Raw genomic sequence first — 20,847 nt, 5'->3', positions numbered from 1 at the left:
TCAACAGTGGCATAAATGTTCACTGCTTTGACATACACCATCTCTAAAACCTCAATCCATGCTTAATAAAAACCGCTCCATGGAGGAAGAGGAGGCTACTTGAATGATTATGTGGATGAATACTGGCCTTTCTTCTACGTCTGTGATTCAGTGTGTCAAAAACTGAAGGAAAAACACACAGCTGAGCACAAAACACTTGTCCGCATGACTGGTTCATTTTCCTGATTTGCTCAACAGTTATTAAATTCTGCCTGCATGACTGCGGTGATGCTCATTCCACAACTGAATACGGCGTTGCCTCTATTTTGGCAGTGGGATGTTAACAAGCAGAGTCCTGACATCCTCTGGTCAGGGGGTTGAATGAAGAGAGGGTGAAAAAGCAACTAAAACATAGAAAAAAACGAACTCTGTCTACTGGCACACAGAATGAACAAAAACAGGTGTAAAAAACTAAATGAACATGGCCCAGGAGTATACAACGGGTCTAAACTTTCACATGAAGGTGTTAAGTTCCAGCTGTCTGGTCAGCAGAGATGGATCAAGTGTAGCTGCATATTTACAGTACAGCACACACAGACAGGGAACAGACCCGTGACGAGCAGAGAGCAGGTAGGGCCCGTTAATAATCCAGAACAGTTCAGTCTACCAACACTAAAAGCTAGACCACCGAGTGGAGCAGGATGGTGCTTTCAAGACAGATCAATCCATTTAATGGTGACTGACCCGGAAAGAAGCACAGAGTGAGGAGAAAGACGTGATGCTGAGAGAAGGATTACAGCTGAGGAGCTTTCACAAAAGAAGCGAGCAAACGATAACCACAGGGTGGCAGCAGAGCACCAAACAAACTGCAATATGATCAACAGATTGATACAACCAAACACAGCAAGACAAAATCAAGAAATGTTTCAGGAAATAAGCTAACTTTCTGAATCTGAATGTGCTTGGCTTGAAAATAAATATTAAAATGTCATGAACTATGCAAAAACACTTTGCTTGTTGTGGTATTAATAAGACACAAAGCAAAATTCTAATAAATCTAATCTGACAGCAACTGAATGTGCCAACATCATGTCTAAATGAGCACACTGGTCACATTTCCATAATAATCACGACTGCAATTTCACGAGCTCTGACCTAGCAACATTTTCATATTACTTTGAACACTGCACAAGCCTGAACCGCACTGATGGACAGGCACGGCAATACTTCAAGTTGTGTGATGTGATTTAAGGAAGGCTATTTCCACATTTCAGTAACAATACTGGTCCAAAAACAATCCAGAAAACACTTTTCTTGTTCACTTTTCTCTACAATTTTTACATCTATTAGACTACAAACAGAAATTTCCATTAGAAAAAAAACTCTACTGCGATTAAAACTGAGACTAGCCACAAAAATTCAGTCATTATTAATTATATAAATTATTATAATAAAATATTATTTATGTGATATTATATTAAAATAATAGTTCTTCATTATAATAACAACTACTATTAATAATCTTAGTTATTGCCATGTTTGTTTGTTGTTTTCTTATTGACATAACATTAGCAACCGCTGAAGTTTGCTGCTTCCAGCTGTTTGTAGGAGTCTTTCCTCTGAGTTTATTAAATATCTACATCAAACAGCAGCAGGGTCCTTTGAAGCACGTCTAAAGCAAAATTCAATTAAATTTTATTTATACAGCGAATGAACTGCAGGCATTTAGAAAAACAGTACCTGTAACATCATTAATTAATTATAAATTACTCCAACATAGGGATAACTTTTGATGTTTTTTATTTTACTGGCACATGGCCAGAATTTTGAGTGATTATGGATATCCTAGATAAACTAGGCAATTCTTTATGTGGACAGGTTGACAAGCTTGATATGTTTAGATTTAATATTTTGTTTAACAGTGCATTATTATGTCTTATACATCACTTGAAGTACTGTCCAATTTCACGTGGATGACAAATATCACATGCGTACTGTGGCTCTCTTCATTACTGTGGTGTGTCTGTTTGAATGAAGCCCTGAAAAACACTAACATAAAAGTGACCTTTGTCTGAATAACAGAATGTGTGACTTCAACAGACTTATGAAGCCAGAAATGTGACATATTCCATGCCTTAAAGGGGCATAAAAGTGACATTTTTCTCATTCTCTCACATCTGCCTGTCACATCAGACATTTAATGTCAGGAAAAATAAAAACAGCAAAGCTCGGGGATGTGCCTACCTGCAGGTAACAAGCCTGGTGAGCTGAAAGGGCCTCACCCAGAGGAACCACTACTTTGTCCACACTGCGCTGGTGGGAATGAGCCTGGATGTCTGGACTCTCCTCTGAACGCAGCTCAATGTGGGAGATGAGCAGATTAGAGATCACCGACTGCACGGACTGCAAGGATGAAGCGAGGGAGGACAGAATAGTTCAGAATAGTTGCAAGGACAAGTTCTATTTTTAGGACACATTAGTTCAGAGTCAAGAAAAGATATGCAAACAGAAATATATCATTATCACCTTTGTATCTCCACCTGGAGTGGCACTAAGAGCCAGGATGCGGAATTGCAGAGTCTGACTGCCAAGCTGTCTGATCACCTGAGTAAGAGGGAGAAGTTCAGGGTAAGTCTGGACAGTTGAAATAGTCTAAGTGCTAGAATGCAACCATCTGCTAGAAAATAAGCTTTTATCTTGGTATGAAATTTACAGCACAATATAGATATAAATCACTATACAGTAAGTAAGCTGTGAAGTCTAGTATGTGAGCGAGTGAGAATCTAGGCAAAGCAATTAACTAAGTGATTTCAATACAAAAAACTGACCTAAATGCCAGACTGTGGATGATTGACGTAAGCTTTGTTTACCTGACAGTAAGCATGGTTGCCCAGTGCCTTGTGTGCTTCATCGATCACCACACACTTGACCTGCTGGGCTGGGCACGTGTCTCTGGACAGATCGTTAGCCATCACCTGAGGGGTGAGGAAGAAGACACGCTTGGACCTCCACACCTCTTGTCTCTGCTTTGCTGCTGTGCTGCCTATAAATCAGAAGATAGACTCGTGTTAGCGATTGCTGGAAGAGGGAGGATGATGGTGATGATGTGCCATGATTTTATTACCTGTCAGCTCAGCCATGTGAGCCTGTGGGATTCCCATCACTTTATAACACGCCTCAATCTGCTGGGCCACCAGAGGCTTAGTGGGGGCCATGAACACAATCTTCCCAGATGGATACCAGCGGTAGAAGTTGTACATAACCACAGAGGCTATAAAGGTTTTCCCCAGACCAGTGGGAAGGCACACCAGTGTGTTCCGAAACAGGGCAGCCTCTGATATCTTCAGCTGGTACTCCCTAATGGGATAGTTGGTGGGGTAGATCCACACCTTAGCTGAGGAGCCGTCAAAGCCTGGGAAGTCTGGGTATGTCTGACCACCTGATGGGACTGGAGAAAGGCCAATGTTTTCTGCTCCTGTAGGGTTGTCATCTTGAAAAAAGTTAGCATTATCCAACTGCAGGCTCCTTTCAGCTTCATAGACAGCGACCACCATGAGATCATCATCATCATCTTCATCTTCATACTCAGGTATCAGGTCATCTGTCCTCACTGGGGTTTCTGCTGATGTACATGTGGACCTCTGACCAAATTCAGTCCATAGAGGATTTCGGGGAGGATGTGTGCTAGCTACCTGAGAACTGCAACCTGGGGCTGTTCTGCGCCGTCCTGCGGCGTTTTTGGCATCTTTTTTCGGTTGAGCATCTCTGTTTTGGGAAACGGAGGCACCCCAAGTCTCGAATAAAGTCCTCTGGTTTGAACCACTGCTCATTTCCACAAGCCGTGCCGAAAAACTTTAAGGAAAAAGTGGCATGTCACGAGCAGCAACATTTCAGACAGCATACAAACATCGCGGCACTTCCGCTAGCGTTTTCCAAAATATAACACTGTATTCGTGGCAACGGTTTTACTCAGCTGGATACTGTTTTCTTTTTTCACGTGTCAAGAAACTTTTAGTTTACAGGGCTATATCAATGTGAAAAATAAACAATTTGCGTATACTATTATATTTCACAAGGACATGCTTTTTATTTTTGAGGTTCACCCCGGAAGTAAATTAAAAGTTGCAGTTCATCTCCCGCTCGCCGTCATGTTACCATAGCAATGGACAGAAGCAAATGGGAGAAGATAATCACACATTTTCAGGTAATAACCGTATCTAATCAAAGTGTTTTGAATTCTTAATGCAGAATGTTGCGTCTTTTCACCTACAGAAATTTATAAAAAGTTGTTTTAGTTAGTTTGGACTGTTATGCTGCTCTTGAACGTTGCAGCTAACTTCGGCTAAAGCTAGCACTGAAGTAAATAAATACTAAAACGAGTAGCGCAGGAGGTTGCACTTTCAGGACCACAGTTGTAGGACCCTATTCCTCGGAACTTTGTTTTGCATTAACTTTTTTTGAGTAAGATAACATGGCAGTGGCTTGCTATCTCCAACGGCGAGCTACCCTGCCACAGACACAAGCAAAAATACACAAATAAATTATTATGTACATGTTGGAGTGGAATAAATCTTTTAAAATTGTAAGTACTTGGACAGCAAGTAGCATTTTGAGTGAAAAAAACCTTTACAACCTTAACTTGTTTGCAAGTAATATTTTGAGTGAAATAAATCTTTAAAACCTTAACTTGTTTGTTATAAAGTGTTATTTGGTTGGAATAAACCTTTCAAACTATTAGTGTGTGGACAGAAAGTGGTATTTTGCTTGGAATGAGACTTTAAACCCATAATTTGTGCATTACAAAATACTGTTTGGGTGGGATAAACCTTTAAAACTATTAGTGCTTGTAGACAGTAGTATTTTGGGTTGAATAAACCTTAAAAATCATAACTAGTAGGCTATTACTAGAAAGTAGTATTTGGAGTAGTGAAATTTTTTTAGACCATAACCTGTGTGTTAGAAAGAACTGTTTGAGTTGACTGAACCTTTAAAACTATAAGTACTTGGACATATAGTAGTGTTTTGAGTGAAGTAAACCTTTAAAACCATAACTCAGTTGTTAGAAAGTATCATTTGGGTGTTTTACAAAGATAACATGTTTGTAACAGAGTATGATCTGAGTGAAATAAACCTGTAAAACCATTAATACATGTAGACAAAGTAACATTTTGGATGGAGAAAATCTTTACAACCATAACTTGTTCATTAGGAAGTAATATATTTGTATATAGACCTATAGACCTTTAAAGCTATTAGTGTTTGGACAGAAAGTGATATTTTGAGTGGAATAAAGCGTTAAACCCATAGCCTCTTTGTTATAAACTGCTGTTTGGGTGGCTTAAACCTTTAAAACTATATGTACTTGGACCGAAAGTGGTATTTTGAATGGAATTAACCTTTGAATCCGTAACTCGTTTGTTAGAAGGTATTATTTTTATGGAATTAACCTGTAAAACTATTAATTAGGGGACACAAAGTGGTATTTTGGGTGGAGTAAGCCTTTAAACCCATAACCGGTTCATTAGAAAGTATTGTCTGAATGGGATAAACCTTTAAAACTATTAGTGTGTGGATGCAAAGTGGTATTTTGAGTAGAATAAACCTTTAAAACCATAAGTTGTGCACTTCAGTGATCATCCCGTTGGGCAGGTGGCACTGTCGCAACAGAGTTAATGAAGAACAAAGGCCCTGAAATGCTGTTCTTCAGCTGCGGTGCTGAAACTGCAGCCTCCTCTGCTGCAGACACATGATAATGCCTGTAATGCCACTTGTTACTACAGTTACTCTCCTTCCATCTCTAGGCATGTGCACGTGGACACTTGGTGAGGAGCGAAATCCGCTGTGCACAAGAAGATTTTGAAGAGATCGTGAAAGAGATTGATGGGGGCTTGACCCATTTAAAGTGGGTTGAAGCGGTAATCTCCATTCCCCACTTCACAGACACTGTAAGTAACGATCACTGTCATGAGAGTGAGGTTTCGTAACTCCTTGATACTTTTCTCATCTCTTTGCTCTATGCATTATCAGGGCGGACCATATCTACAACCTTCAGATCCAGGACTAGATGTCAGTGCCAGGCCCCAGTACCCAGCGTCCTTATTACAGGAGAGAGATCACTGTGTCCTGCCAGAAAAGACAGAAGCAGAGAGAGATGACTTACCCAGCAGCCCCGTTGGAGGGGATGGAGAGTGGCAGAGACAGAGCTCAGTGGGGAATAAAGATGGAGGGGTGATGGAGAGCACAGGGGAATCCTCCACCATATGGAGCAGTTTGGAGCTAGACACTTACAAAGGTAGAAGCTGTAGAGAACATGGAAGAGTCACCAGGTGCTTTTTGTGTGTGAAACATTTTCATTCATATGATTCTATCTATAATGTAATTTATTATCAAGCTTCAAATTGCATATTGAAGCTGTATAAACACTATCGTTCAAAAGTTTGGGGTCACTTAGCAATGACCTTATTTTTTAAAGAAAAGCATTTTTTCAATGAAGGTAACATTAAATTATTCAGAAATACAGTCTAGGCATTGTTAATGTGGTAAATGACTATTCTAGCTGGAAACGGCTGATTTTTAATGAAATATCTACATAGGGTTACAGAGGCCCATTTACCAGCAACCATCACTCCTGTGTTCTAATGCTACATTGTGTTAGCTAATGGTGTTGAAAGGCTAATTGATGGTTAGAAAACCTTTGTGCAATTCTGCTAGCACATGAATAAAAGTGTGAGTTTTCATGGAAAACATGAAATTGCCTGGGTGACCCCAAACTTTTGAACAGTAGTGTATATGCAAATTGTTCAAGGCTTCACATTACAGTTCTATTCACTTAAGCCTATGAAATACATGGGACTGCCTCTCACATTCAAGACCACAAGGATAGGCAATCTGAATGCTTGTAATTTAATGATTTGATTTTGTATTTAAATGTGCAATTTATAATAGTATGATGCTAAAAAGCAGAAAATCTTTACACTGGAGGAGCAGGAAATGCCAAATGTTTGGCTGAAGTTGGAGGTTTTTCACTTGATAGAAAATAAAAGAAAGACAAACAGAAAAATATTTAACCTCATTGTTAAACATGCTGAAGTGAAACTACAGAGAAGAAGCCTCATGAGTCATGTTGAATTTGCAGTCCCTCCCTCAGGTCCTCAGCGGTACTGCTTGGCTCAGGAGGTGCCCCGTACCCCACAGGCTCTGCGTCTCCATAGAAACACCCTGACCATGGAGATGCTCTGGCTGCAGCAAGCCATTGACAGCAGGAAAAAGGTAAGATGAATAAAGAAAGAGATGTAGTGCTTTCCTACAGTTGTTTAGCGGTGGCAGTCTTCTGCTGTAATATAATAGCTTCTGCTGCAAGACTAAATTTATTTAATTTCTTCAATATAAATTGATACAGTAGGTCCAAAAAGCAGCACTTCTTTAAACAAACTATTTTCTAAGGTTCATTCGCCAAATAACTTGTTGTAGGTTTGCAGCAAGTGTCAGCAGTTACTTATTGAGTGCAGCACAAAATGTCCTGAAAGCCATAAAATTGCAAAATTCTACTTGGAAACATGAACTAAATGATTCAGGATGTTTTCTCCTTCGTTCTGACCTGTGTATTAAGAGTGTAAATCAAAAGACAGCAGGTTTAGCTGTCTGCACTCTCTGACCTCGTCCTGTGTATTGATTTTGAATCCTTTCATTTAACTTTAACACAACTCACGTATCCCACATCAGTGCATCCGTGAAGCACCCTTTGAGTGATTTTATTGACATTTGTACACATACACAAGTAATGACTTTTTTTTAACTTTATAGAGCAAATATTTTTGTAAATGTGTTGTCATGCAGTGAGAGTGTGCTCACCTACTGAAAATGTACATGGCTCATGATTGCGTTTCCTGTCTTCCTTTTCTTCTACAGTACTTGTCACTGAAGGATCGACTGAGTGTATCCTGACAGCATAAACAACATAAACAAGACCTAATAACATGGGTCATCAACTGAACTCACTCACACAATATATGATCAAGATATGAGTACATATCAGTACACGGGACATCGCATGTTTAAAACAAATATTTATGATGCGATTGGCAGAATATATGTAGTTTGTGTAGTTGTGTAAATTGTGTGTTTGTAAACAATAAATACATTTTATTTTTCTACAATGTTTTCCTTGCATTGTTGTCTGTTGCAGCTTTCTCTTGTATTGTCCTCGTGCTATCAATTGTGTGAGCTTGAGGTTGTTAACTATTGTGCAGAAAAGAGGTTAGTTCAGGGGAGGGTCTTTGGCTCTATGCAAGTTTGTGTTGTGTCTCAGAAGCTCAAATTTCCCATTTGGATCACAGTGAATGAGCTATCACTCATCACATGAGAAGTTCATCCTACAAATATTCACCTGACAGTCTCCTGGTAAACTGCTGTTGTCTCCTGGTATTAATTTCCTTAAAGAGCACTCTAAAAATAAGCATTTAGAGGTCACACAAACAGTGAAATCTGTTTTATTATGTCCTTGAATTTGTATTTTTTGTATGTCTTTGCTCGGGTACCACCTGGTTTTTGCACTAGGTCTGACTAATATGCATAACTTTGCCTTTCTTTTTTTTTTTTTAAATACCGACAACAGGGTGTAGAGGTTATCTTATTGATTCAGCTTACAACACTGAGACCCACCCATTCTCCCCTCCTCTGTCTGCCTCTTTTGTTGTGGTTTCTGCCGATGGTTTGGCCCACAAAGCTGGTCATTGCTGGCCACGCTGCCATAGCAACCAGGAAATACTCACCACCGTCAGTGGAGTAGTGTCCTTGTGAGTGTATGTGTGCGAGAGGGAATAGAGAGGAGTAGAACGTGGTGAGTGGGAGTCCAGACAGACCACAACAACAGAAGGGACTGATTTTTACCTTTGGCTTTTCCTGCAGTTCCTCTGCTTCATCCTCCGCCAGGCTTGTGAGTGACTGAGCAGCGTTTGTGCTGAACGTGTTGGCTCGATCAGAAATCATGTGCTTGTGTTAATGTGTGATCGTTGAACAAGGGTGACCCACAGAGGGTGATGTGTGTATCTGGAGTGTAACAACGTAAATGCAACCCTTAAATTTAGTGAGCGAGACGACATATGTGGAGAGATCTGTGTGATGGGTGGGTGTGTGCACTGAAAAACACTTTTTAAATTTCTGTGTGTGGACAGTAGCAGCTGGCTCGGAGATGGCTGCCAGCACTGCAGCTACATCTCTCCTACCTCCGGTGAAGAACGTGGTGGTGTACAGGAACGGAGACCCCTTCTACACCGGACGGAGGTTCGTGGTCAACCAGCGTCAGGTGGCCACTATGGAGGCCTTTCTGAATGAAGTGACCCACAACATCGGGGCTCCTCTTGCTGTCCGGACTCTGTACACCCCCAGGCAGGGCCACAGGGTCACTGACCTCCAGGACCTGCGGACAGGAGCTCAGTATGTTGCTGCTGGCTTTGAGAGGTTCAAGAAACTGGAGTGAGTACAAAATCCATTTAGTTACTCCTTAAAGTAAATGAATCTTCAATGAATCTTACTCCTGGGTGTTTCCAGAAAGAAATCAAGTGTATCTGCTGTCTTCATGTACAGTTACCTGAATGCAGGAGCAAAAAAGCAGCCTGCAACTCGTGACGAAACCCAGGTAAGCTTATATTTTCACATGTGGCTGACCTCCTATTAAGGCCAACAGCACACTCCATCACTTATTAATCCCAGTCTGACCACAAGGAATGCGCCACTGGGCTGCACTCTGCTCATATCAAGCAGATCCATTTGAACTCCTGCCAAGTTCAATATGAAAATAAGTGCAGGACTTTCCATTACCGACACCAGCTCCTATTTGAATGCAAATGTGGTGACACATTGTTATGTTAGCATTAGTTGTGATGCACACAGGTCACACCTTTGCCGTCTTGTTGATGTCACCGATTGTCATGTAAATTACTGGAAATAATGGGCTAATGATTGTGCTGTCTGTCAAACAGTCACTTTCAATGCTCTCATGTGATACAAGCTTAATGAATTACAGCTGGATATCGTCAGAAAATACCAGAATACATCTGATGTAAGAATAGTTTTCATGAAGAAAATGTTCTGAGTCACTTCTGAAAGAATTTAAACCTTTGCTGTAAATTGAGAGGCTGGCAGCAAATGTTGATGAGGTTATGCATGGAGACCCTCCCTCAGCTGCACACTAAATTGATTTCTAAGCGACACACGTTTGTATGCACACAGAGCCACTCATGCTGACAAGCACTTGCTTTGTGTTCCGACCAGCTGGCAGGAGTGACCGCTAGGTTTTTTCAGACGCAGAGTGTGTCCTTAGTCTTAAGCCATCAGTGTTACTTTTCTGAAAAACATACAAGTGTGGAGAGTAATTGTGTGTGCCTTGGTCGCCTGCCATTTGGAGAGCAGATTTTCAAGCCAGAGTCTTTGGGTTTTAAAGTCTTACATGCCTGTGTTAGGGTGGTTGCTGTGGAGCAATGCAGGAAGCATGTCCGTATGTGTGTTTGATCCTGCTGGTGAAACAAAGAGTTATGCTTCCACACAGTGTTATCAGAGCTGTGTGCATGTCCGGGCAGGCCTAATGCCCATATTCTGAGCCCGACACCTCCTTCTCTGCTCAGACACATTTCACAAAATGAATTAAATGTCTGCCAATTCAAAAACGAAAAAAAAAAAACAGTTAGGGAAGATTATCAATCTCTGCTTTGTTCTGACTGGACTGACTTCATCCGGCTACATTATGAGAGGCAGACACGGTGTATCGGCTCCAGATTTCATTGATATGGGTCGACATGGACGAGAGCTTTAAGGAGGAACCCTCACATCAGAGATGGCGCGTGAATGTGTCTTGGAGTGACGTCTGTTTCCATGGCTGCAGCACTTGAGCTGACGCGAGCAGAATAGTTAGTCAGTCATTACACATCTGGGAAAAGTGATTTTTGCTGTGACGGACGTGCGGCGTGATTGATGTGCAGAAGAGGGATGACGGAAATCTGATGAGACAATTTTCAGTATTGATGAGAAAATTACAACATTGTGATGTTGTGCAGAACCATGCATCTGATTGTCTGAGTGTCTCCTCCAGGCGAAAGGCATCCAGAGGCCAAACGTTTCTGCCAAATGGAGGAAGTTTATACCTGTACCTTGCATTATACAGTGAGTTGGATAAAATACATATAAACACTCACATATATATATATATTCTTTTTTCCACACTTGTTTAAGACTGTTATGAAACACTAATTTTCCCATTTATATTACAACCTATGATTGAATGTCTGCAAAATTCAACCAATGAGACTTCAGCAGTCAGATTTAGTAAAACTATGATTCACCATGGTGGTGATTTCAGTCTGTTAGTAGACCCACTGCTTTGGTTTAAAGTGACATAACTTAGCAAATACTAGACATTTTTAGAGGATTTTTTTTTTTGCACAGATATTCATGATCCCCAGAGGTTAGAGTCTGCTGAGTTTAATTCCTTGACTTTTCCTTCAGCAGCTTGACACTTAAGGGAACTTTAAATAAATATCTTAACTTGTGAAAGATTTGCTATAAAATTTTGTACAGATTATTGGACCACAATGTCCAGATTCATGTAGCATCTTGTTGTGTTATTGTTAATCTACTATGGCACAGCAAAGAATCTATGGACAGGAATCTGCATTATAAAGCATATAACTTTGGAAAATACTAAACATGAGTTACAATAGTTTTTGGCTCAGGAATAAAATATGTTTTTCAACATGTACTATAGATTTTGTTCCTCATCTGTCACATTATGAGGATCCTTTCATGACCAGTATAGTCAGGAGTTCCAGTTACAGCAACCAGTATCTGTTTCATTGTACATAAGACCATCTAAGTATTAGTATCTTCTTCAATGTGTCCACCCAGTGTTTTCCGTAATGGAGACCTCCTGTGTCCACCATTCCGATTCATCATTCCTCGGAGCATGCAGCAGGACCTGGAGCAGATCCTGAGTCTGATCACGGAGAAGGTCAGCTTACGGACTGGAGCGGTGCGCAGGTCAGTGCCACTGTCACCCAGAAACCCACTCATAAACCGTTGAGCTCAAACAGTGGGTGAGAAATCCAGTAAATATCTCTCTAACCCCTGTGCTTTCTTAGGTTGTGCTCTTTGGAAGGCGTGACTGTGTCCTCAGCTGGAGAGCTGGAGACTGGCCACTGCTACGTTGCCGTGGGAACCGAGAGGTTCAAGAAACTTCCTTATGTGGAGCTGCTGGTTTCAAAAGCAGCAGAGAGGTATTGTTATGCAAGGTCTTCCGTTTGTGTGCAGAAATGTGTCTTTATGTGCAACTGCTCTGTATTCCAGCATGAAATACTGGCTGTCAGACAACTGTGAACATGAACAAAACACTTGCTTATCTTACATTTTTCACATTATAATGTGTTTTTCTAACATTCTTTTTTAGATATTATCCTGGAAAGAGGAGGCTGTTGAGGAGAGCTGAGGTAAATACTCAACTCTACCTTCAGTTGCTCACATTATTATGTCTTAAAATCATAGCAACTCTAGAGGACAGCTCTCAGAAGATAATTAACTAGAAAACCAAGACTAGCAAACACTTTTTTCTGTTTTTTTTCTTAGAACAGGAAAACAGGCAGCGGTCCAGAAGACCAGTACAGTGACTCAGCTCTCCTCGACTCCCCAGAGGTAAAAAAACAACCCTCCGCCGTCTTGTATTCACACTGCATGATGCTAAATTGGCACTGTTTGTTTGTTTGGTGTGTATTTTCTTAACACATTCAGTACACCAGGGTGACAAACAGCACAGAAGGCCTCTACGTGTAACACACTACAGTGGAATAGAATATTAATTCAGTTGTAACACTTGAATTTCAGTCAGATGGTCGGAGGGTGAAGTCGACAGGAGATGAAGCTGCAGCACCACAAGCCTCGCAGCAGAGGCTCAGGAGAGACGGAGCAGATGAGAACTCTGCGTTCTTTGCCAGGCCGGTCAAGATCCGCAAGAACAGAATGCAGAAGAGACCACCTCTCAGTAATGGATCTGGTTAGGAGTCCCAACAAAACTCGTTTAAAAATCTAATCATTAAAAATTACCTTCACATTCATATGAGGATCATTCATTTTTGCCTGAATTGACATAGCATCTTTTTGATTTGTGTTTATTACAGTTCAGCCCAGTGTCTTTAAAAGAGCAGGACGGAAAAGGAGAGAGGAGGTTAGAGGAGCCGAGGAGGTGCAGGAGGATGAAAATACAGCCACAGAGCTTCCTGTTGATCAGGTTAGCTTCATTCACGTCTGTTCCATCTTCATCTAATCATTGCGTAGTGCAATATGATGATCAAATGCTTTCACTGAGGGTGTCAATGAATATAAAATATAAGCGTTGGTAAGTTTAAATCTGATTCTCATTTTCTATCTCAAGAGAGTTGCAGAAATAGTGGAAGATGAGGAACTAAATGGAACAGATGATCCTCTGCGCAGCACACAGCAGGTAGGCATTTCTTAGTGTCCCATGTTCCTCTGTTGGACACCTTCCCAGATTATAGTCCACGCAAGTAAAATTTAAGTAACAAATATGTGACAGATAACGTGAATTACATATTTTTATCTAAATAAAGCAGAAAGATCAAGCAAATCAAACCTATTTGCTACAATATTCTACTGTATGAATTCCTGTCTCTAAATCACAAATATTAAAGAGTCCTTTTGTAATTATTTAACCTCTATCACAAGCACTTTGCATGTGTACTGCATTGTTTCTTTTAAATGCATAAAACCTGTTTTTCCTCAAGAGACATGCACAAATTATACAGAGCGAGCAGCACAGCGACCAAGAACACCCACACAAGTACAACGAAAAGCAGGTACAGTATGTGTGAGTGGGTGTTTACATTTAGATAATCACACTACACGTGTCTCTATATAAATTCCAGATCAGTGGGTTCAGATTATTTTTTTTTTGCTTGCTCGTTTGTTTATTAAAAGGCATTGCCATCTGAACAAGAGCAGGAGTCCACTGCTGAAATGCGGGTACATACACCCACACACACACATGCAAGCTACTGATAAATAATTGTTGAGTCCACGGACACAGAAACTCATGCGTCTCTCTTTTCAAAAGGAACCTGAGCTGAAACAGACGTTTTCAGAGCTGAGGCCTTCATCATCCACCTCTCAGGGAAAAAACAGCCGAGATAAGGCAAGTTTGCTCACCTCACATTCTAAAATACAGCATATCAGTTTCTATTGGCTTCACCATAGCCAAGACCAGTGAAACCATCTTCTTAATTGAATATTTTTGCTCGAACAGGAGAGCCCACAAGATCCTCCCTCAGTTACAGCCGAAGAAAACCATCATCAGGAGGACGTCACAGCATCCTAACAGTTTTCAACCACAGCTGATAACCAAGTGATTACTGCTTGTACAATGCGACTAAATGAATGTTTGATTCAGTTGATAGTGTTTAATGAGCCAAGTAACAAAATTAATTTATGTTTTCTTTTAGAACAATGTAAAAGTAAAATAATGTGAATATTCTTGGGACCAAAAATGAGGAAACAAAAAAACACTGTAAGAGATGGATACAGTATCAGACTTTACTACACCTCAAACAAACACATTCCGGATGTCTGAAGTCTCCTAAAAATGCAGCTTATTGTACATGTTTATGATATTGTGTTGATCCTGTTTTAAAGGGATTATTCTAATACTGATCTCTGTACATGTTAAATTGTGCATTCTCTTCCACTATTCCATATGCAGTATGTATATAAAAAACCATACTTTTGGAAAATTTTAGCCCTAGGTATTTGATTTGTATAAAAATGTGATGAGAACATAACGTCAATGGAGAGAGTTGTGTTGCCAACATTTTATTAATGAAATATCAGCGACAGCACAGGAATAGATACAATGACAAGTCATCTGTACAGTGTCTTGCATCAATTAAATACTGTGACAATAAAAATATATATTACTACGTACAACATGTGACCCGAATCTGAATTCTGTGCAGCTTTTTTCAGATATGTTTACTGGTCATATGTGCAATAGGATAAGCCCGTTTTGCTTTTCCTTTACATAGAATTTTAGAAAATGAGAAGTGCAACATCTACTTCAGCAGTATATCATGTATACAAGGCAGCAGTGAAGAGAATGGAGGAAGAGAAAAAAAATAATTCAAAGAAAGAAAGCTTTACACTCAAGCTAAACAGTCTTCTGTCCAGCTCATACCCGCACACATGCTATAGCAGACAGCAGGCAGCTCCCGTAAAATGTCCCTGTTAAACCAGGAGGTGACATCTAATTGTGTCCATTTCAAACCCCTGCCTTATTTGTATGGGGTCTCTATAACTTCTATGCAGATGGGAGTCACATGGAGGGGCATCAGAGCGCTTTGAAACTTAACAACCACCGATTTCTTTGGGAGCACCATAAATCTCGTCTAGCTCTGGGGTGAACCCTACATGAACCCGCTTCCCCTTCAACTTGGTCTAAGAGTTTCTGGACAGGTCCCTTCAAGGTCAAGATAAGTTCATTTAGGCACAAATCAAGAGCTGCTGCCTGAATCTAAATCGCCCCTTCAAGTCCTGCATCAACTCTGCTTTGACCTTCTTTCTTTCCCTGCTAAGGAATAACCAGAAGGTATAGGAGAATTTGCTTTAATCCTGATCTCCATTAGTGCACAGACTCGCTCATGTTCTGCTTCCCAGCGTTTTTGTCTTCAATGGAGCTGATTACGCACAGAGTGATGCCAGCCATGGTGAGGAACATTCCCACGACAGCCTCTGCAGAGAGTGAGGTGTGCGGGGGAGGATATGAAAGAAAAGGCAAGTTGAAAAAAGTATGTCTTAAAAGAGAACAACCAGTAAAGTATTTCTCGAGGAGAGGAGAAAGGCACTGCGGGGAATTAAATGCTCAACGTCTTGGTAGTGAAGTATCATGGAGCAAAAATAACCTGCTCATATAACATTGCTGAATTAGTAACTCAAATAAAAAAAAAACAACTTTCCAATAGACTAGTGTTTGACACTTAAGACTGCAGCATTTTAGTTTCTGGATTTGTCCTTATGGGAATTAATGCCACTGGCTAAAATTGAGGGACTTACGTTTGCCTCCAAACTCTTCACCCAGTAACTTTCCAGTCAACAGAGTGCAGAGAAAGGTGAGAGAGTTGGCCACAGGAACAGCAAGGGACAACTCTAAATAACAAGAATGATTTTTTTTTTAAATTAAATTAAATCCTGTGAAGAAACAATACAATGACAGAATTTGCAGGAATTTAATCTTGTAAAGGTTCTTCTACATGACCATGTCAATATTAGTAGGTCCAGCAGATACTGAAACTACTGGTTCTAAGAGAGACTCATGCTTGTAATAATTTGATGTTACCCAATAAAAGTGTTTAGTACAGCCAAATTTACTTTTTTTGCAAAGTAAAACCAGTAGAAATATCAGATTTTTATAAATAGAGATGCACACATTGTCAGAAGCAGGACCATCTCCTATAAAATGGTAAGAGGTCACTTAAGAGCTGGATTGTTGGGTTAAAACTGGACTGTCTGAGTCTAATATGATACACTTTTGGTCAAAGTTAGCAAATATCTTCTCACTTTCTGCTAACTGCGCATTCTGTGTGTGCGCTGAAAAATAATATCTACTGTTCATGGCCCTGGCTCTATCAGTGGGAAACAAAATGGACCTATTCACACACTATTTTTCCAGCATGTCCTGTCCAAATTTGTGGTCGTGCATGTTCATGTTCATTCACAGGAAAGGTGGGAAGTGAGGTTGGAAGGGTAACGGGAGTGAGGATCAGTCTGAGAAAGAGGGACGCTAAATCTGTCAACTACCTAAATACAGTGGGTACGGAAAGTATTCAGACCCCTTTAAATTTTTCACTCTTTGTTTCATTGCAGCCATATGCTAAAATCAAAAAAGTTCATTTTATTTCTCATTAATGTACACTCAGCCCCTATCTTGACAGAAAAAAACAGAAATGTAGAAATTTTTGCAAATTTATTAAAAAAGAAAAACTGAAATATCACACGGTCATAAGTATTCAGACCCTTTGCTCAGTATTGAGTAGAAGCACCCTTTTGAGCTAGTACAGCCATGAGTCTTCTTGGGAATGATGCAACAAGTTTTTCACACCTGGATTTGGGGATCCTCTGCCATTCTTCCTTGCAGATCCTCTCCAGTTCTGTCAGGTTGGATGGTGAACGTTAGTGGACAGCCATTTTCAGATCTCTCCAGAGATGCTCAATTGGGTTTAGGTCAGGGCTCTGGCTGGGCCAGTCAAGAATGGTCACAGAGTTGTTCCGAAGCCACTCCTTTGTTATTTTAGCTGTGTGCTTAGGGTCATTGTCTTGTTGGAAGGTGAACCTTCGGCCCAGTCTGAGGTCCAGAGCACTCTGGAAGAGGTTTTCTTCCAGGATCTCTGTACTTGACCGCATTCATCTTTCCTTTAATTGCAACCAGTCGTCCTGTCGCTGCAGCTGAAAAACACCCCCATAGCATGATGCTGCCACCACCATGTTTCACTGTTGGGATGGTATTGGGCAGGTGATGAGCAGTGCCTGGTTTTCTCCACACATACCGCTTAGAATTAACGCCAAAAAGTTCAATCTTAGTCTCATCAGACCAGAGAATCTTATTTCTCATAGTCTGGGAGTCCTTCATGTGTTTTTTGGCAAACTCTATGTGGGCTTTCATATGTCTTGCACTGAGGAGAGGCTTCCGTCGGGCCACTCTGCCATAAAGGCCCGACTGGTGGAGGGCTGCAGTGATAGTTGACTTTGTGGAACTTTCTCCCATCTCCCTGCTGCATCTCTGGAGCTCAGCCACGGTGATCTTTGGGTTCTTCTTTACCTCTCTCACCAAGGCTCTTCTCCCACGATTGCTCAGTTTGGCTGGACGGCCAGGTCTAGGAAGAGTTCTGGTCGTCCCAAACTTCTTCCATTTAAGGATTATGGAGGCCACTGTGCTCTTAGGAACCTTGAGTGCTGCAGAAATTCTTTTGTAACCTTGGCCAGATCTGTGCCTTGCCACAATTCTGTCTCTGAGCTCCTTGGGCAGTTCCTTCGACCTCATGATTCTCATTTGCTCTGACATGCACTGTGAGCTGTAAGGTCTTATATAGACAGGTGTGTGCCTTTCCTAATCAAGTCCAATCAGTTTAATTAAACACAGCTGGACTCCAATGAAGAAGTAGAACCATCTCAAGGAGGATCAGAAGAAATGGACCGCAGGTGAGTTAAATATGAGTGTCACAGTAAAGGGTCTGAATACTTATGACCGTGTGATATTTCAGTTTTTCTTTTTTAATAAATTTGCAAAAATTTCTACATTTCTGTTTTTTTCTGTCAAGATAGGGTGCTGAGTGTACATTAATGAGAAATAAAATGAACTTTTTTGATTTTAGCAAATGGCTGCAATGAAGCAAAGAGTGAAAAATTTAAAGGGGTCTGAATACTTTGCGTACCCACTGTATGCTAACTAGTGAAATACCGGCACTCTAAACCTGAATCATGGGCACCACATTTCATCAGACACACAGGAAACATAATCAATTTATCACCTAGGCAATTTCTCAAGCAAAATTGTGAAGCATGTGCACATTCCAGATCCTCATATATGACAATTTGCTATTATTCTTAGTCTGACATTATAGTAAATTGAATATGTTTGGGTTTAATGCTGGTTGTTGGACTAAAAAGGCCACTTTAAAAGGTCAACCCGTGCTGTAAGCATGTGATTGGCATTATTTTTTTACTATTTTCTGTGGTTTGAAAGATCAAAACATTCATAATCTGCAGATACATTCATAATAAAAATAACCATGAATTACAGTTCTAGGTAATGTTTATCAGATTATCTCTAAAAGTGGAAATTCTACAAATAAAGGATAAAGGATGCCTCCCATATCACAAGATTTCATCCTCAAATGTCTTGTTTTGTCCATTTAGATATGCAATTTACTGTCATAAAGGAGTAAAGAAACCAGAAATGTAAGAACCTTGAATCACAGAATTTAGACTCTTTATCTCAAAGAATCACTCAAACCTGATAATCGATTATTAAAATAGTTGGTGATCAATTCCGTAGTTGACAAGTTCTAGTGAGCTCACGCGTGTAAGAAAAAGGAATGAGTGCCAGAACTGAATCACAGCAGACCCTTTGGTTTGTCAGAGCAGGAAAAGCACAGGTTTAATTCACATCCAGGCCACGAGCGTTGTACATGCTGGTTGACCTGGACAATCTGCCGGTACAAACTCATAGCACTGCTGAGCTGTCATTAGTGTTATTAACTGCAGCTGTGGTCCTTGTGCCATGACATTTAAAATATCAGATGTTAAAAGGTCTACAGTCCTCTGCTGGAGCAGAACCTCTCCTTAACTGTATCTGCCAGTATACCGCGTGCTACAGCAGTAATGTTAAGTTTGAAGTGTCTCTCACCTGTTGTTGAAAGTGTGTAATAGTAGACCAAAGAGCCACTCTGGTTTAAAAGAAATGGGACCAGGTACTGGACAGCAACACAAGACAAAGAGTGCAATTAAAACAGTTATAAGGAGACATTGTCAGTTTTTTAAAAATTCAAATATCAATAGTCTCAAAAACAGTACTATGTCTGCAGCAGAGGAGGTTACAATTAAAATACTACTTTCTGAATTTATAGTTTTAAAGGTTTACTCCACCCAAATATTACTTTGTATCAAATTAGTTATGGTTTTAAAAGTTTATCCCACTGAAAATATTACTTTTTGTGGATAATCATATAGATTTAGAGGCTTATTTCAATCAAAACACTAAACACTTTTATAGTTTTGTATGAGTAAAATATAGTTTAAGGGTTTATTCCATCCAAAATATTACTTTCTGTACAAGTATTTATAGTTTTAAAGATTTAATCCACCCAACTAGTATTTTCTAATGAACACTACAATGTTTTAAGGTTTATCCCATCCAAAATATTATTTTCTGTGCAACTACTTTTAAATTTAAAGGCCTATTAAACCCAAAATATTATTTTCTGTTCAAAGGCATGCATTTTTAATGATTCATTTATTCCAAATAGTACTATCTAACTGACAAGTTACGGGTTTAAATGTTTATTTATCCCAAAACTGTGCAAAGTTTTTCTTTTTTGGTAGTTGCCAGTGTCTGTGGACTAGAAAAGCCAGCTCTCTGGAGTAAACAAACTGCTGTCATGTCATCTATCCCTCCAAAAAGAGTTAATGAAACACAAATGCAGCTTCATCTGCTGCAGACAAATGCTACTCCTAAAAACTCACCTTTAAGTTAAGGAATAGAAACTTGACCTCAGCCAGCAGCTGTGAAACTCTGTTGGTTTTTGTCACATTTTCTATCCCCTCGGTGCCTTTCTTTAGAAAGGGGTTGGTGCAGCCCCACAGCACCGACACCAGCAGGAGACTCAGCAGCTCGACTGCAAACACATCACAGTCTCTTTATCTTCTGATTTAACAGATAATGTTACACGGTTACGGTGTTTGACAGTAACCAAACCACGGTCCGATAATAACCAGACAAACAGTAGAATAACGCGGTTAGCAGCTGACCTGCTAGCTTACTTCCTTAGCATTGGCTATAGTATGCTAGCTCCTGTTGGGTTAGTTTAGAGTTTTGAGCGCTAAGGACGAAGTAAATATTTAGGAATGTAAATGGAAATCATATGAAAAAACTCAAAATATAAAAGTTAATTTAAACTTCTAGTAAATAGCATGACTTATGAATGTAAAATAGCTTGTTAGCCACTCACCAACGGTCACCATCGTAATGTAAACAGCATAGTAAAGTCGACACTGAAGCTGCGTTCAAGACCACTCTGTTGTTGTTAGTGAACATTAAAGGGACGA

The 20,847-nt window shown here is 40.1% G+C and overlaps 4 protein-coding genes across 6 annotated transcripts in view; 2 read left to right on the top strand and 2 right to left on the bottom strand.

The window, feature by feature from the left end:
• The window catches only part of fancm (FA complementation group M), a 46,043-nt gene extending 40,258 nt beyond the window's left edge, over nucleotides 1–5,785 (bottom strand). Inside the window, exons 1-4 of the mRNA XM_023295672.3 lie at nucleotides 3,104–5,785; nucleotides 2,850–3,022; nucleotides 2,506–2,583; nucleotides 2,224–2,382 (exon numbers count right to left, since the gene is read on the bottom strand). Of these exons, the coding sequence (XP_023151440.2) occupies nucleotides 2,224–2,382; nucleotides 2,506–2,583; nucleotides 2,850–3,022; nucleotides 3,104–3,809 (1,116 nt within the window). The 5' untranslated portion in view covers nucleotides 3,810–5,785. The remainder of the gene's footprint in view (nucleotides 1–2,223; nucleotides 2,383–2,505; nucleotides 2,584–2,849; nucleotides 3,023–3,103) is intronic.
• On the top strand, nucleotides 4,055–8,135 carry iqcc (IQ motif containing C). 2 transcript variants are annotated; one of them, XM_035941842.2, is made up of 5 exons: nucleotides 4,055–4,183; nucleotides 5,781–5,924; nucleotides 6,007–6,271; nucleotides 7,127–7,248; nucleotides 7,888–8,135. In XM_035941842.2, the coding sequence occupies exons 1-5, from the start codon at nucleotides 4,142–4,144 to the stop codon at nucleotides 7,921–7,923; spliced, it is 609 nt and encodes a 202-aa protein (XP_035797735.1). In that variant the 5' UTR covers nucleotides 4,055–4,141; the 3' UTR covers nucleotides 7,924–8,135. The 2 variants fall into 2 exon arrangements, with proteins under 2 accessions (XP_035797735.1, XP_035797731.1); XM_035941838.2 differs by having other exon boundaries at nucleotides 7,115–7,248.
• Nucleotides 8,136–9,169: 1,034 nt separating this feature from the next.
• Nucleotides 9,170–14,958, top strand: dcdc2b (doublecortin domain containing 2B). 2 transcript variants are annotated; one of them, XM_023295801.3, is made up of 14 exons: nucleotides 9,170–9,453; nucleotides 9,565–9,616; nucleotides 11,066–11,136; nucleotides 11,878–12,009; nucleotides 12,111–12,245; nucleotides 12,416–12,455; nucleotides 12,592–12,657; nucleotides 12,847–13,015; nucleotides 13,140–13,249; nucleotides 13,394–13,462; nucleotides 13,764–13,835; nucleotides 13,957–14,001; nucleotides 14,093–14,170; nucleotides 14,282–14,958. In XM_023295801.3, the coding sequence occupies exons 1-14, from the start codon at nucleotides 9,170–9,172 to the stop codon at nucleotides 14,351–14,353; spliced, it is 1,395 nt and encodes a 464-aa protein (XP_023151569.2). In that variant the 3' UTR covers nucleotides 14,354–14,958. The 2 variants fall into 2 exon arrangements, with proteins under 2 accessions (XP_023151569.2, XP_054862046.1); XM_055006071.1 differs by lacking the exons at nucleotides 13,764–13,835; nucleotides 13,957–14,001.
• Nucleotides 14,829–20,841, bottom strand: tmem234 (transmembrane protein 234). The gene is made up of 5 exons (XM_023295814.3): nucleotides 20,751–20,841; nucleotides 20,266–20,417; nucleotides 19,430–19,496; nucleotides 16,081–16,173; nucleotides 14,829–15,759 (listed from the first exon to the last, which is right to left on the bottom strand). Exons 1-5 carry the CDS (start codon nucleotides 20,761–20,763, stop codon nucleotides 15,650–15,652), a joined length of 435 nt encoding a protein of 144 aa, XP_023151582.1. The 5' UTR covers nucleotides 20,764–20,841; the 3' UTR covers nucleotides 14,829–15,649.
• Between the last annotated feature and the right edge of the window lie 6 nt (nucleotides 20,842–20,847).

This window comes from Amphiprion ocellaris, chromosome 20 (assembly GCF_022539595.1).
Source record: "Amphiprion ocellaris isolate individual 3 ecotype Okinawa chromosome 20, ASM2253959v1, whole genome shotgun sequence".
Lineage (NCBI taxonomy): Eukaryota > Metazoa > Chordata > Actinopteri > Pomacentridae > Amphiprion > Amphiprion ocellaris.
Note: the sequence above shows the minus strand (reverse complement) of the source record. Positions and strands in the feature narration are given on the sequence as shown.

What these genes read in the sequence shown, in the direction of transcription:
- tmem234 (XM_023295814.3), bottom strand. An exon ending in TTACACACTTTCAACAACAG is followed by an intron (nt 16,174 to 19,429) that starts GTGAGAGACACT and finishes CTTGTTATTTAG; the next exon opens with AGTTGTCCCTTGCTGTTCCT. An exon ending in TGAAGAGTTTGGAGGCAAAC is followed by an intron (nt 15,760 to 16,080) that starts GTAAGTCCCTCA and finishes CACTCTCTGCAG; the next exon opens with AGGCTGTCGTGGGAATGTTC.
- dcdc2b (XM_023295801.3), top strand. Translation starts at nt 9,170, where the DNA reads ATGGCTGCCAGCACTGCAGCTACATCTCTCCTACCTCCGGTGAAGAAC. An exon ending in CAACTCGTGACGAAACCCAG is followed by an intron (nt 9,617 to 11,065) that starts GTAAGCTTATAT and finishes TGTCTCCTCCAG; the next exon opens with GCGAAAGGCATCCAGAGGCC. An exon ending in CTCTCCTCGACTCCCCAGAG is followed by an intron (nt 12,658 to 12,846) that starts GTAAAAAAACAA and finishes CTTGAATTTCAG; the next exon opens with TCAGATGGTCGGAGGGTGAA.
- iqcc (XM_035941838.2), top strand. Translation starts at nt 4,142, where the DNA reads ATGGACAGAAGCAAATGGGAGAAGATAATCACACATTTTCAG. An exon ending in GGAGCTAGACACTTACAAAG is followed by an intron (nt 6,272 to 7,114) that starts GTAGAAGCTGTA and finishes TTGAATTTGCAG; the next exon opens with TCCCTCCCTCAGGTCCTCAG. An exon ending in CCATTGACAGCAGGAAAAAG is followed by an intron (nt 7,249 to 7,887) that starts GTAAGATGAATA and finishes TTTCTTCTACAG; the next exon opens with TACTTGTCACTGAAGGATCG.